Source organism: Lethenteron reissneri, chromosome 2, assembly GCF_015708825.2.
Source record: "Lethenteron reissneri isolate LAM-NWPU_2019-01 chromosome 2, ASM1570882v1, whole genome shotgun sequence".
NCBI classification, from domain to species: Eukaryota; Metazoa; Chordata; class Hyperoartia; order Petromyzontiformes; family Petromyzontidae; genus Lethenteron; species Lethenteron reissneri.
The window spans coordinates 13,591,075-13,605,124 of NC_083780.1; the positions used below are offsets into that span (position 1 = coordinate 13,591,075).

A 14,050-nucleotide genomic window follows, 5' to 3' on the forward strand; every position below is an offset into this window, starting at 1 on the left:
GTTCAACGACAGGTCACGGGACAGACCCAGGGACGCCACGGGTTGACAGAGACTGCCAGACGGGCCACCCGTTCCCCCCCGCGCTCTAACAACCTTCTGCGTTTTAGCCGCCGGTGCGCTCTGCTTGCTGTTGTGAGCGTCTCTCTTCTGCCCTCCGCTGTTGTTGGGAGGGCAGCAGCCTCCAACTCGCAAGTAGCCTCGAGGTGCACCTAGCCTGGCACTTCTTCTGCTTTCGTATGGCTGATGTAAATGCAGAGCAAAAGCTTCAATTTCACATTCGTTCAGGTGGTTAAGCGTCAGGAGTGTAGCAGTGTGTATCATCGCTGTGATGTCTCCTTCATATTTGTGGATCGGGCATTGCGTCGTTATACGTTGCACGGCCTGTTCTGGATGATCACAGCCTGAAACTGCCAAGCAGCAGCGTCCTTCGCGAGCCTCCTCCACACAGGCCAATCTTGACACCGCTGGTACCAGTCGTCTGCAAGTCCACTCAGCTCCACCTCTTCCTGTACCACATCAGTCCATCTTTTCTGTAGTCCGTGCCTCGCCCGTTTAGCCCCCTATTTCGGGCCAAACAGAAGCTGCTTGGGACATGCGGTGGCTTGGCATGCGGCCAACATGAGCCAGCCAGCGCAGCTTCCTCTCTCTACCTGCTGGAGGAGATTACCGATTATGGGACCTATCCACATTGACAAAGATCACCCGGAGAGCCTTAATGGACCTTTGGGGCAAGTGCTGTTAGCGAGCACATATGCAGGCCAGCAAGGTACACGAGGGGGGTGGGTGGGCAACGCCACGCCCGGCCGCCTTTGTCTCTCTAGTGGCGATGCTTACACATCTCACCAGGTACTAATTTTCTAGGCAACCTAGGGGAGACCCAGGACCCGTTTAGATCATCGTCACCGGTGTTGGCCGTGAGCAGGAATCGAACTCTGGTCGCCTGGTTCGTAGCGCAGCGCGCTGACCATTGCACCACACACACACTATGTGCGCGCGTACCATGCGCTCTCTCTCTCTTCCGTGCAACGCAGGGCCTCCTCCTCCTCCACCTCGTCATCCTCCACCTCCTCCTCACCGTCGTCGTCGTCCTCCTAGCCCCGGCCTACCACCATGGACATCGGCGGCCTCGAGACGGTGGTGGCCAACTCGGCGTACGTGGCGGCGCGCGGCGACACGGACGGAGGCGGCGGCGGCGGCGGCCGCGACCGCAAGGTGCGCGCGCGCCTCAAGCTGCCCCACGTGCTGCGTCTGGACGAGGTGCGGGCACGTGTCGTGGCGCTCCACCCCTCGGCCACGGAACCCACGCTGCCCTCCTTCGAGCAAGTCTGCCACCTCGAGCCCATCGGCCGCCACCTCTTCCGCCAGTTTCTCGAGACGCACGCGGAGTTCCGGCCTGCCGGAGAGCTCCTCCAGGTGCGGGGGTTGTCTCTGAGCGGGTGGATTTTGTGCGAGTTGGTTGTTGTTGTTGTTTTTGTTTGACCCGCACCGCTCTCGGTTCGGGCGCTTAGTTTGTCACCGGCGCCATAGCAGTCTGATTGCTCACCGATTAGCACGGGTGGCTACCTACGGTGAGAGAAATATTCAATTTCCAGGCAGTCCTCGCCTTATGAACTTCCGACTTACGAACACCCGTACTTACGAACCGGCTTCCATGAAATATAAAAAGAACATTGACTTGAAACGCGAACTCGCAATTGCAAACTGAACCGTGGAACTATTTTGTTCAGAGGAGCGACCCTCCGCAAGATGTGATGAGTCGTCCCTCGCGCTGGGAGTGTGCACGCACAAGTGAACGTGAGTGTGTTGGGAGCGATAGTGTAGCGGTTCACGTGCTCTGCTGGGAAAGTGGCTCACAGACAACACCAGTGACGACGATCTGAACCGGTCCAGAGCCTACCTCGCTCGACTCAAATGAGTACCTAGTGCGGTGTTACAACATCATCACAAAGGCGGTCGGGCGTGGTGCTGGCCACCCACCCCCTCGTGTGCCGTGCCGGCCATCATAGGTGCTACTCGCTAACAGCACTTGCCCCAACAGCCTGTTAAGGCTATACGGCCGATCGTTGTCGTTGAGGTGTGTGTGCGTCTTTGTCTTTGTGTGTGCGCGTGCTCCCGTCTGTGTGTGGGTGGGCATTTAAATACAGTGTATTATTGTGTTCCGACTTACGAGCCGTTCGACTTACAAATGGGTCTCAGGAACGAATTAGGTTCGTAAGCCGAGTACTGTCCTACGTACACACATTAGAATGTTCGTCCGCGTCGCTGCCTGCAGCCGACTGGATGAAGTTGGACGTGATCTATTATAATAGTTAACGTACAACTTCATAAACAATTACTAGCCACGTATATCGAGAGGTATCATGGATGTGGTGTGCCGGGCGTGCGTGTCACGTGTAACATTTGCATGGGGTGGATGAGTATTGGCACAGCGGTTAGCGCATTGCACTATATGTCTGCAGGCGATCCAAAGTTCGATTACCATCAGTTGCGAGTGATATCGGAACAGAGTCCTGGGCCCTGCCCCTTCGCCAATCCCCACTGACCATGTACGTGAGGAATGGTCAAACCTGTCCCAGACCGAAACATTATGAGGCCCTCATCCAGCAGTGGATCAGCAAAGGGCCACTGCTACAATCTTATTATCTTAATTTTCTACAGTGGGGAGTTGATCGGCATTTGTCTACACATCCCGTGAGCTCCAAGGACTTTCGATAGTGCATGATCTCCATCACGACAAGCCGATCCGTTTCGACTTTGAGTGTCTCACCGGCAGACTCACATGCACACGCACACACACACAGGTGCATATGTACATGCGTACAGGCGATCTGATTATACTATACAGCTCACCGCTTGTGCCCATCTCTGTCGGCGCGGGCAGGATGAATTTTTAGGTCAAGAAGAGATCAGAAGCTTGTGGATGTGCAGACCCAGATTCTAATTAGATCAACACGCTGGCAGTGAGCTGCTGCTGCTGCCACCGCTGGCTTACCATCGGCCATCAAGCAGTTAGGGGAAACAAGATTAAGGCCCCCGTGTTGCAAGCCGAGTGGCTATTGTCTAGCGGGTGCGCAGGCGGTGCGCCTGCACCTTGGCCCACCGCAAGCGCCCGGCGCGGCTGCCTCGGGCATCCTCGTCCTGTTTGGCCACGAGGATGGTGAGTCGATCGTCGCAGGATCGTCACGCGAGGCGGTGGTTGCAGCCTACGGGAGGCTTTCGCCCCGGCAGTCGATTGGTCGTGGCCGATGACAACGACTTCGCCAGTTCTGCCCGTAGCCGATCGATGGGCAGGGACACGTGCGGTGGGGTAAAGCGCGGGTACTACCGCCTCTTGCAAGGCTTCTAGCCAGCAGGGAACAGTGAGTGGGTCAGCGGCCCAGGAACGGAACGCGCCCGAGAGGAGATGAAGTGGTGACATCAGTTTGTGTGCCAAGTGGATTGCGACATCGCAGGGTCGTGGAAGGTGGCGGTGGTGGATTGGGGGTGGGGAATTGCTCTCATCCAGCAGTGGATTGACCATGGCTGACGATGATGATGAGGGCTACGCAGGTTCGGTCTCTCAATGCGATTCCATGCGTGCACCTCTCCATGCCTCCTTGCCCACTTTTGAGCTCTCGTACTCTTATTGGTTGAGGGTGTCCCATGCTTCCGATTTTAGCACGGTTTGGATACGTACGGTGCGAAAGAGGATCAACATACATACAAAGATACATTCCGGGTCTGGGGGGCACGGAGGGGGGGGGCACGGAGGGGGGGGGGCACCAGGACAGCCGTTCTGGAACAAGAGACAAACCGGGACATTGGGTGGCCTTGCTGAGATTGGCCTCTCTCGGAGAGAGGGCTCTCTCGAGAGGGAGAGGGGGTCTCTGTACATCAGGTAGCGGAGGCTCTCTCTGCCGGCAGTGCGTGTGAGCGAGGGTGCTGCGGTGGCTAGGAGATGTTAACTACCTCGCCTGGTATACAGCAGGGCATGAGTTCGATCCTGACCCTCACGCCTGCTGCTGTATATTTGGAGTTTGCGGTGTCTCTCTCCCCATGGTCGAGTGGACTTTTCTTCGGGTTCTACCGTTTTTGCCCCTTCACATTTACAATCAACATCACGCGTTCAGAGTATTTGGCTGCAATACATTTCCACGTGATAAGCCACTTCGTTGAGCTATTATTTGTGATAGCCAGGTCGCTTCTGAAAAATAGCTAGCTTAGTGGGCCTTACTCGGTAAAATACAAACATATTTCAGTAGTTTAGAGTGACTGCAGAGGGCTGGGACTTTAGCTCTACCCGAGTATGTGGAGCATGGAACTCGCGAGTAATAATCACTCAAGGCAATTAACCTCCCCCCTCCCCCCCCCCCCCCCCGTGAACTGAATTGAAGACCGCTTGCGTCCACCCGCCTAGGGGTAATTGCAGATCTTCTGCTGAGTCGGCCAAATTGGTTTAGCCACAATCAGCTTCGGTCGCTCTCATCATTAATTCCCCACGCGCCCTTAGGGGGCCCCTCCGCCCCCCCCCCCCAATGGGCCCACGGCGGCGTCGGTGCCACCAGCAGCGGCGATGCCAACACGAGCGCTCTCGATCTGTTCACTTGGTCGGCAGCACCATGGTCACTGCCGGATGAAGGCCTCCCTCCCCGCGCCGCGTAGGTCATATGCGGTCGTTTGACCACACTTTCACCTGGCCGCTCACTGTGAGTTGGTGGATGGTGGTGCTTGGGTAGATAGGATGGGGGCGGGGGGGTGGGGGATCAGTTCTGATGTCACTCGCCGCTGACGTTAGCCGTGGCCAGAAATGGACCGGGTTCATATAACCCGGTGCACTAACCACAATCCCACCACTCTTCCCCCCCACCACCTGCCCCCCCCCCAACGATTGTCTTCCAGCCTCTTTTGTCAGTCCACGTTGTGTCAAGGTGGTTATTTGATCATACCTTCCCACGCTGGTCAGTGCACGTTGGTGAAGCCGGTGCGGCTCATCTTTCACTGAAGCCAAAGGACGTATGATGGTGATGACGACGACGAACGTGACAATGTTGGCAACTATGATGACGGTAACAATGACGTTGATACTGACGTTAAAAATGACGGTGACGACTATCATCATCATCATTACTACGATGACTCGTCGCCGCCAGGCTTGCGAGGACCTGGACACGAGCGAGGAGTCGGAGAAGCCCAAGAAGGGCCAGAAGATCATCGCAGAGCACATGGACGACAAGAAGCCCGCCTCGTTCTGCTCCTTCCTGAGCGCCGCGGCCATGGAGGCTGCCCGGGCCCGCGGCTCCTTCGCCGAGGCCCTGGCGGAGACGACGGAGTTCTTGCAGTCACGCAGCCTCGCCGAGTACGTGGAGAGCCCGCGCTACCTGCGCTACCTGCAGTTCAAGTGGCTCGAGATGCAGCCCATGGGCGAGGAGTGGTTCTCCGACTTCCGCGTGCTCGGGAAGGGCGGCTTCGGCGAGGTGTGCGCCTGCCAGGCGAAGGCGACGGGCAAGCTGTACGCCAACAAGAAGCTCAACAAGAAGCGGCTGAAGAAGAGGGGAGGCTATGAGGTGAGGAGGTGGTGGATGACGATGATGATGGTGGTGGTGGCGATTGCGATGATTCTATTCTATTCTCGTGTATGTCGGTAGCAGCAATGTGGTTCAGGAGCTGAATGCCAATGTCGAGGATATGACAGCCAGATAAAACTCCACGCGACCAAATGGGGAGAGAACTCCAAATCTACAGCGAGAGATGCTAGGACACAAAGATTCGGTTGCTTGGGAGATGCGCTTGCCACAGACGCGGTGTGCACTCTCGCGTGTGTCGGCGCGGCTCGCCGTCGTGCCGCCTCTCGCCGCAGGGCGCGATCGTGGAGAAGGTGATCCTGGAGAAGGTGCACAGCCGCTTCATCGTGTCGCTCTCCTACGCCTTCCAGAGCAAGCTGGAGCTCTGCCTCGTCATGACCATCATGAACGGCGGAGACCTCAGGTGATGGCATCTTAGCCCGCTCGCGAGTCGGGGCGCGCCACGAGGAGACGATGCCTCTTGTCTTCCGAGAACAACCGGAGCTCGCCCGGACAACTATTGTCGTTCGTGTCATTGCGAGAGAAAAGACTCAACACGTTTCGCCAATAACACCGCGGCATTGAAAGGAAAAAAACATCTTATAGGCGACGGTTCGGGCAACGGGTCTTCTCCAAGGCATTTTGCGCTAAAATAGATGATAGGAGACGTTTTGGCGATGCCGGAAACGTCGCGGATTACACGAGTCCGTGTTGCAGGGTCACCTTCCAGGGTCGTCGTCTATATCACGGCTTCATCTCCCAGGGTCATCTTCTGGAGTCGCTTTCTTCTGGGGTGGTTTTCTGAGATCATGTTGTGGTGGTGCTGCGTGGTGGTGCGTGGTGGTGCGTGGCGGTGCTGTGTGGTGGTGGTGGTGCTGTGTTGGTGGTGCATGACGGTGGTGGTGCTGCGTGGCGGTGTCTCCGAAGCAGGTTCCACATCTACGATGTGGACGACGCCAACCAGGGCTTCCCGGAGGCGCGCTCCCTCTTCTACGCGGCGCAGATCGTGTGCGGCCTCGAGCACCTCCACCAGCACCGCATCGTCTACCGCGATCTCAAGCCCGAGAACGTGCTGCTCGACGACATGGGTGACACCGCGTCCACCCTGCCGGCCCCGCTCCTCCGCGTGTCCACCCGTCCACTCGCGAGCCACTCGCCCGTCCTTCCACCACGCTACCTGTCCAACGCGTCCTACTCGTATCCACGCGCCCATGTAGTCGTCCACGTGTCCACTTCCTTTGTCTGCTCCCATGAAATAACTTTGACGCAAATCATTATTTGTTCATCAAAGGCACGTGAACTGAAGAATACAAATGCAAAACTGATTGTGCAATAATAATAATAGCAATGCGCTGAAAACTAATATTGCACCGCATCATCGTGAGGCATTGCACTGCGGAAATCCCTGCCGTATTCTCAGCCGTCTGTGAACAACACCAAGAGGTTCCTCGCTAACAGCCCGCGCTGCGCGTGTCCGCAGGCCACGTGAGACTCTCCGACCTGGGTCTCGCTATCGAGATGAAGGAGGGACAGGACAAGACCAAAGGCTACGCCGGGACACCGGGTGCGGCAAACCTCTCCGCTCGCTTCTCTTCGTAAACTCTGCTCCCTTCACCTCGTTCCGCACGGCGATTGCGCCGCTCGCTGGCGCCGTATCACGACACATGAGGAGCCGTTCGTGCGTGCGTGCGTACGCGCGTGGTCATTGCGCGTGCGTCCGTCCGTCTGTGCGTTTCCAGGCTTCATGGCGCCGGAGCTGCTGAAGGGCGAGCCGTACGACTACTCGGTCGACTACTTCACCCTCGGCGTCACCATCTACGAGATGATCCAGGCTAAGGGGCCGTTCCGCTACCGCGGGGAGAAGGTGCTCAAAACGCGGGGGGACGCAATAGGGATGCACGCGGAGACTCAGTGGGGCACAAGGGGTCAAGCGGGGACAAGTGGGGACACGTGGGGACACAATGGGGACACGCGGAGACACAATGGGAACATGTGGGGACACGTGGGGACACGTGGGGACACAATGGGGACACGCGGAGGGACGCAATAGGGACACGTTGTGACACGTGGGGACTCAATGGGACACATGGGGACAAGCGGGGGACATGTGGGGACATACCGTACCAAGGAGGGATGTGTGGGGACACAGGGATGCACAGGGAGAGGGAGGGACGCACGGGGATATGCGGGACGTGTGGGGGGGACACTCTACTTTATAGTTCATTAAAAGTAACTTAACGGTTAGGATTTTCATTTAAAGGCCAAGAGCCTTACATGACATCTCATCTCAACCATTCCAATGCCCTGCTGCCATATAGCCAAGGGGACCCCCCCCCAGTGGCAGCTGCCCCTGTGTGGTGTAAGATGTATGTAGCAGGCACCGACCTGCAAATGGTCATTGCCGACCTAATTGTTCCAGCTGTGTCCTCTCGTCACGACGAGGTGGAAGAGTAGGCCAAATACCCTCCAGAACAATTTATTTTTTTATATTACCAGGTAAGGCCCACTGAGCTATATAGCTCTTTTTTAGAAGCGACTTGGCCACAAATGGATCACGTGGAAATGTAAATGTGGAGGGGAAAACCGGAGGACTCGGAGAAAAATCCACACGACCATGGGGAGATTGAACACGCCAACTACAAATATACAGCAGGCGTCACGGGTCGGGATTGCATCCACGGCCTCCTGTATAAGAAGCGAGGTAGTCAACATCTCGCCACCGTGGCGTCCTGCCTCCGATGGAGGCCCTCTTCCACCGGCGGTGGTGTCTGCGGGCAATGGAAAACTGATAAATACATGATAATTCTTCTTGGTTCTTTCGGTAAAGTCACGTGACTTTACCGAAAGAACCAAGAAGATGAATCCCTGCAGTCACGAAAGCTTTAAATCGAAAAATACATGATAATTGTTTTTTACCCTTTTATCTGGCAACAAAACTGACACTTTTTTTTACAAGGAGTCATGTTTGCATAGACCACAATACCTGCAGTCGTAATGCAAACAAAAAACAAAACTCTGATAATGTATGCACTGTCCTTGAAGTTGATTGATCCAGTTGATTGTTGATAAATACATTCCGTCGTAAAGCCGGGCCCCCTCGACTCAACGCTCTGGCTGTTGTCCCCTGGGCGGCGACGAGGTGGAGAACAAGGAGGTGAAGCGGCGGATCCTGCAGGACAGCGCCAGCTACTCGGAGCGCTTCAGCGCCGACTGCCGTGCGACGTGCGAGGCGCTGCTGGCCAAGGACCCCGCGGAGCGCCTCGGCTTCCGCGACGGCTCCTGCGGCGAGCTCAAGAAGCACGGCTTGTTCGCCTCCATCAACTGGGGCCGCCTGCAGGCCGGTACGCTGGGCCCGCCCAGTCGTCACGGGGACAAAGTCACTCGCTGTGCCGCATCTTCACGGGCCATTGTGGGCAAGCGCTCTTGGCGAAGTGGCACCAGCGTAATGCCGGCGCGGTGGTGTGGTCGGCGCCACGCCGCCGGCCGCCGCACAGGATAATCTATTAATTTGAGGCTGAGCCGACCTAGGGGAGGGACGCCCCAGGACCAGTTCAAATATTCATCACCGATGACGGCCGACAGCGGGACATGTATTCGGCTCGCCGTGTTCGTAGTGCAGGGATCGCCGAGTCATACGGTCGCGACTTTCCGATTGGGAGTCGCTCGCTGTTGCTCTGAGCCACCTGGCCAGTCCAGCTGACCACAGCCTCGTCGCATAGCCTCCCCCAATACAGCCTTGCTGCCTGAGCTCCTCCACAGCATCCTACAGCTTCCCATAGCCTTCAGTAGGCAGCTGCCATAGCGACCTGACACCCATTTGGGCATTTTCACTAAACATTGGTGGACACTACCTTTTTATAATCACTGCCTACTGGCCCTCACACGCATACACATTTCACGTTTCCCTTCGCCCTTGCACCCCCCGCCCCCCGCTCCCCAATGTCCCCCGATGCCCCTCACTCGCTGCCCCTCGCTCGCTGCCCCTCGCTCACCGCCCTCCCCCAGGGCTCCTGGAGCCGCCGTTTGTGCCGGACTCCAAGACGGTGTACGCCAAGGACGTGGACGAGGTGGGGGCGTTCTCCTCCGTGAGGGGCGTGAACCTCGTGGAGGAGGACAAGGCCTTCTACGACTCCTTCTCGACGGGCAGTATCCCCATCCCCTGGCAGGTGCGCCTCCGGCGACAGTCGGCGCCACCGCCATCGACGTTGGACTTCTTTCACGCCGTGTGTAGCCAACCGTGCTAATGGGAGGTGCCGGGGAAGGGCATCACCGGCCATTGCGGGACAAGAGGCATGCTCGGGGATATTTTAATATGATGCGAGACGGTTCGCGTCGCAATCTCCCTGCACAGCTCGAGTGTACGCGGTGAAGGAGCGCTTCGACCGCAGCTCACATGAGCTTTGCAGTCGAATGGCAGTGTTCATCACGGAAACGATCATGTAAACTAAACTATTTTAACTATTTTTTTTATTTTACCAGGTAAGGCTCACTGAGCTATTTCACTCTTTTTCAGAGGCGACCTGGCCACAAGTGATAGTTCAACGAAGTGGTTTATCATCATGTGGACATTTATAGCAGCCAAATTCTTTAAATGCATGTTGACTCTAAATGTGGGGGGGGAAACTGGAGGATCCGGAGAAAAATCGACGCAATCACGGGGAGAATTCGCAAACTCAAAATATACAGGTGTCAGGGTCGGAAGGTCATTAGCATCTCACCACCGTGGCGCACCCTGCGAGGTTGCCATTAAACGTGTAGGCCGCGAGTTAGAATGACAGGCTGCGCTTACAGCATTTATTAAAATCACTCGTGACTTATCTTCTTGTATAGATATTTTTTTTGGCTAACCATAGAACAAAGATGGCCACTGCATCGCAAGCTTTCAGATGTGCTTCTGCGGCTGTCTGGAAGACTTCCTTACGATATTTGGAAGCCACTGGAGTTATGCACTTTTAAATCGTCTAGATTGAAGATTAATTCCTTTAGCACTGCTTTTTCTGTTTAGTTTGTTGTCCTTCCCCCGTACCTCCGATTAGCACGGTTGGCTACGTACAGTGCAAAGAGGTTCAACATACATGCATACAAACGCGTAGGCCGCAAGTTACAATTACAGGCTGCGCGTACAGCGCTTTATCCAAATCACTCGTGACTTATCTTATCTTCTTACATAGATTCATATAGCGCCTCATCATTCCAGGCTGCTCAACAATTATATTATAAATTGTACATGGTCTGACGGCGGTTTAAACAAAGAGTGGGGTTGTTATTAAAAGTGTAGTTATGGTGACAGTTGGGAGAACAGGTGGGAGTGGTTAACGGAGGGGTTGGCTGCTGTCGCATTCAAACCGCCTGGAAATAAACTTGTCTGACAGCGTGGATACTCGAGGAGGGGTAGTTGTTGAAAGGAGCAACAAGGAACAACACAATCATAAACCCGCCCTCCGTGCGCCGTGGCCTCTCTCAAAGATGTCCTCAATCGCGGCCTCCCCCCTTCTCTGTCCATGATATTGACTCAACAACTTCTCCCAGTTGCATCCAATTGTTCGGATTGCTTCTATAACTTAAATCTCTTGCTGTCATCATCATCATCACGATCCATGGGCAGGTAGCCCATGAGTGACCACTGCACATGTCGTCATTTGTTTCCACTCCCCTCTCTGTCTGGTGGTGCTAATGTGCTCAAGCAGTGCGCACATCTTTCTGGCACCAATCTCTTGTGTGGCCAAGCCACTCTCTGTTAGTTCTCCCTCTCTTTCCCGTGACACTTTTTGCTGCCCCTAGAATGTTCACAGTCAAAATTGACGTTCACTCTCGTGTTTTCTCATTGCACGTTCAAGAAATCTAACCCTACCGTTCTTTACTTACTCTAATTGACGATCTTGTAAAGGAGAGCCGACACAAGGTTGCAGGGGGTTCGTCTTTTAATAATTTTCTCCCATCCACACCTGTCCCCAGCCGTCCCAATCTCGTTCCCGCCAAAAGCCCCTTCTTCCCGCCCGTTCTCCCCTTATATCTCCTCGATTACCCCTCCCCCTTCTCCTGTCACCGTCCCACTAACCCTCCTATTGGTGGGTTCCCTTCCCCTGACACCTCTACAATCTTGTTGTGTACCCTGCTGTGATCCGTCACACACTACGTTACTCAATCATGTGTCTCCGTCCGTGCAATGTTTAACATCCCTTCTTCTTGAAAACCACACTTGAACACAAATAGCACAAACAGCAGCAAAAGCCGTACGGGCGCCTCAACGCGTTGCGAGGAACGCGCGTGCACACGCGCGGAGTGCTTAACCCTTTCGGAAGCGTTTCATTAGCGGCATAAAAGTCTGCTTGGGTAACAGCCATCAGGGTCAAATGCGTTGGCATGTTTAAATCAAAAAAATTATATTCCCAATGCAGCCGGTTTCCAATGGGGTTCATCTTTCACAGCAACGCAACGTCACTCTAAAGTTCTGTTCATGTTGGATCGTCTTTACGTGAGTTATGGTTGCCCTCCCTTCCCCCCCAGCTACTGATGGAGGGACATAGCTGACGCTCGAACGCTTTCAAGCTAAGTTGGAAAGCGTTAAAGAGAAATTAACCTCGTGCCGATCGGACCGTCCGCGAGGGGCGGGCGGGCGGGCGATGAAGGATGCTAACCTGATACCCGCGGCCTTGTGGCAGCTGACGGGCCACGCTGACAGCCCTTGTCCTCCACCGCTCCCTCTCGCATTCTCCACCTCGATCGCCGCTCACCACGCTCTCTCGGCCGCACAGCTGCCTGCTTTGGAAAGTGAAACAATAAACAGGGGGGGGGGCAGGGGGGGAGAGGTTTTGGTATTGTTTTGTCTCGAAGAAGAAGCAGGGGTCCACGATCGTTATTGCACGAATCGCTGGTGGCGGCCCGCGGAAAGTGGATACCGCAGAGCTACCTCTGGGATCCCTTCAAGTGGCTGCTGGCCCACACACTAGGGGCCACTATAACACTCTCCCACCTGCCCTGCCACAGAGAATAATATTCGTCACACGAGAAGTAAAAACTTATATTTTTAATGTCTAGAGATAAAATGTAGCGAACGTAAGTGCGGAACCAAAGTGGGTATTGTTGTTCAGTCGTCGGAGACAGGCGACTGAACCCAGGATCTTAGCGTCAGTTCAACACAGATATCTGAGCCACTCGTGTCAATGCGGGAATACTTGGGTGTCATGTACGTACGTATGTTGAACTTCTTTCGCACTGTACGCAGTCAATCGTGCTAGGTGCGGATCAATGACTTTGAAGGGCGCACTGGTGCGTCATTGCGAACATTACGACCATCCCGCCGTCTCTCCCCCCTCTCCGTGCCTCCCGATTGTCCATCCCTGGCAGGAGGAGATGATCGAGACGGGTGTGTTCGGGGAGCTAAACCTTTGGCCGGCCAATGGCTCCCTGCCTGACGACCTCTGCAAGGACAAGGTCCCGACATCGGATGGAGCCGGCGCTCGCTCCTCCACATGCACCGTGCTGTGAGCCCGCGGTGCTGCCCGGCCACTCAGAGGGAAGATTTAAGGAGCTCCTGGAGAATCTTGAGTACTACCCCTCCTAGAGAGCCTCCTAGAGAGATACCACCGGCGTAGGTTCTCGCGGTTGTCGGGTCATCCCGCACGTTGCTAGGCGCGACATCCGACGTTTCGCCCCACGTGCTGGGAGCTTCTTCAGCCACTGGATACGGATTTCCTATGTGTTGTGAATTTTCGGGCAGTCTTTTGTTGGAAACCGAATTTACTTCCCGAAAAAGTTCCCAGCAGCACATGCTGCTGAAACGTCGGACATCGTACCGAACAAACACGCGGTACAACCTGTCAACGTGCATCATGTTTATAGTTTTATCATTTGTAACGCTTTCGAACGAAGGCTGTCGGCATTAGTTCCATCCATCTGTCCATAAAGGGGCACAACTATAATGTGCGCAAACATGATGCAATATAAATGTATTTTTATTCGTATTTTAAAGTTGTGTCGCGATATTAGGGACCCCTACCCCTTTAGTCCAATTATTGACAAGGTTGGCCCAAAACTGGATGAACATTTTTAAAACAGTAAATAACCTCCTCCTCCCCCCCACCATGGTGATGATGGCGTCACACATTACATGCGTGCGTTATCCGATGAGGCAAGCACAGGCAGCGTCACCAGGCGATGTCGCGTGTTGTGTTGCGGCTGTAATTAAACGAAAACTTACCGCACGTGTGATATTCGGCTGAGAACACATTCGTAGTTTACCTGCGTGGAATGGGCTGTCAGCGTAGAACACGTCGACGTTTTAAATTATTTCATAAAGCAATCGCTTAAATTATCAGCCTGGATAACTAATCGAGTTAACATTGCCAGCGTCGTTGTATGTACAATTAAGCAAATTATCACAGTTGCAATGAAACATAAGGATGTTTTATGTCAGAGCTCTCATAAGCGGCATTTGCATGTTGCCCGAAGACCATGGCTAGATGGCAAGTTTTAGGGGAATTGTTACCGGCAATTGTTTCAGGAAACGG

The 14,050-nt window shown here is 54.7% G+C and overlaps 1 protein-coding gene across 1 annotated transcript; it reads left to right on the plus strand.

Moving 5' to 3' along the window:
• The first annotated feature begins 1,059 nt into the window (after positions 1–1,059).
• On the plus strand, positions 1,060–13,176 carry GRK1 (G protein-coupled receptor kinase 1). Its single transcript, XM_061549896.1, has 9 exons — positions 1,060–1,413; positions 5,130–5,543; positions 5,837–5,964; positions 6,471–6,628; positions 7,021–7,104; positions 7,280–7,404; positions 8,680–8,881; positions 9,546–9,706; positions 12,888–13,176. The coding sequence occupies exons 1-9, from the start codon at positions 1,111–1,113 to the stop codon at positions 13,026–13,028; spliced, it is 1,716 nt and encodes a 571-aa protein (XP_061405880.1). The 5' UTR covers positions 1,060–1,110; the 3' UTR covers positions 13,029–13,176.
• Positions 13,177–14,050: the final 874 nt, after the last annotated feature.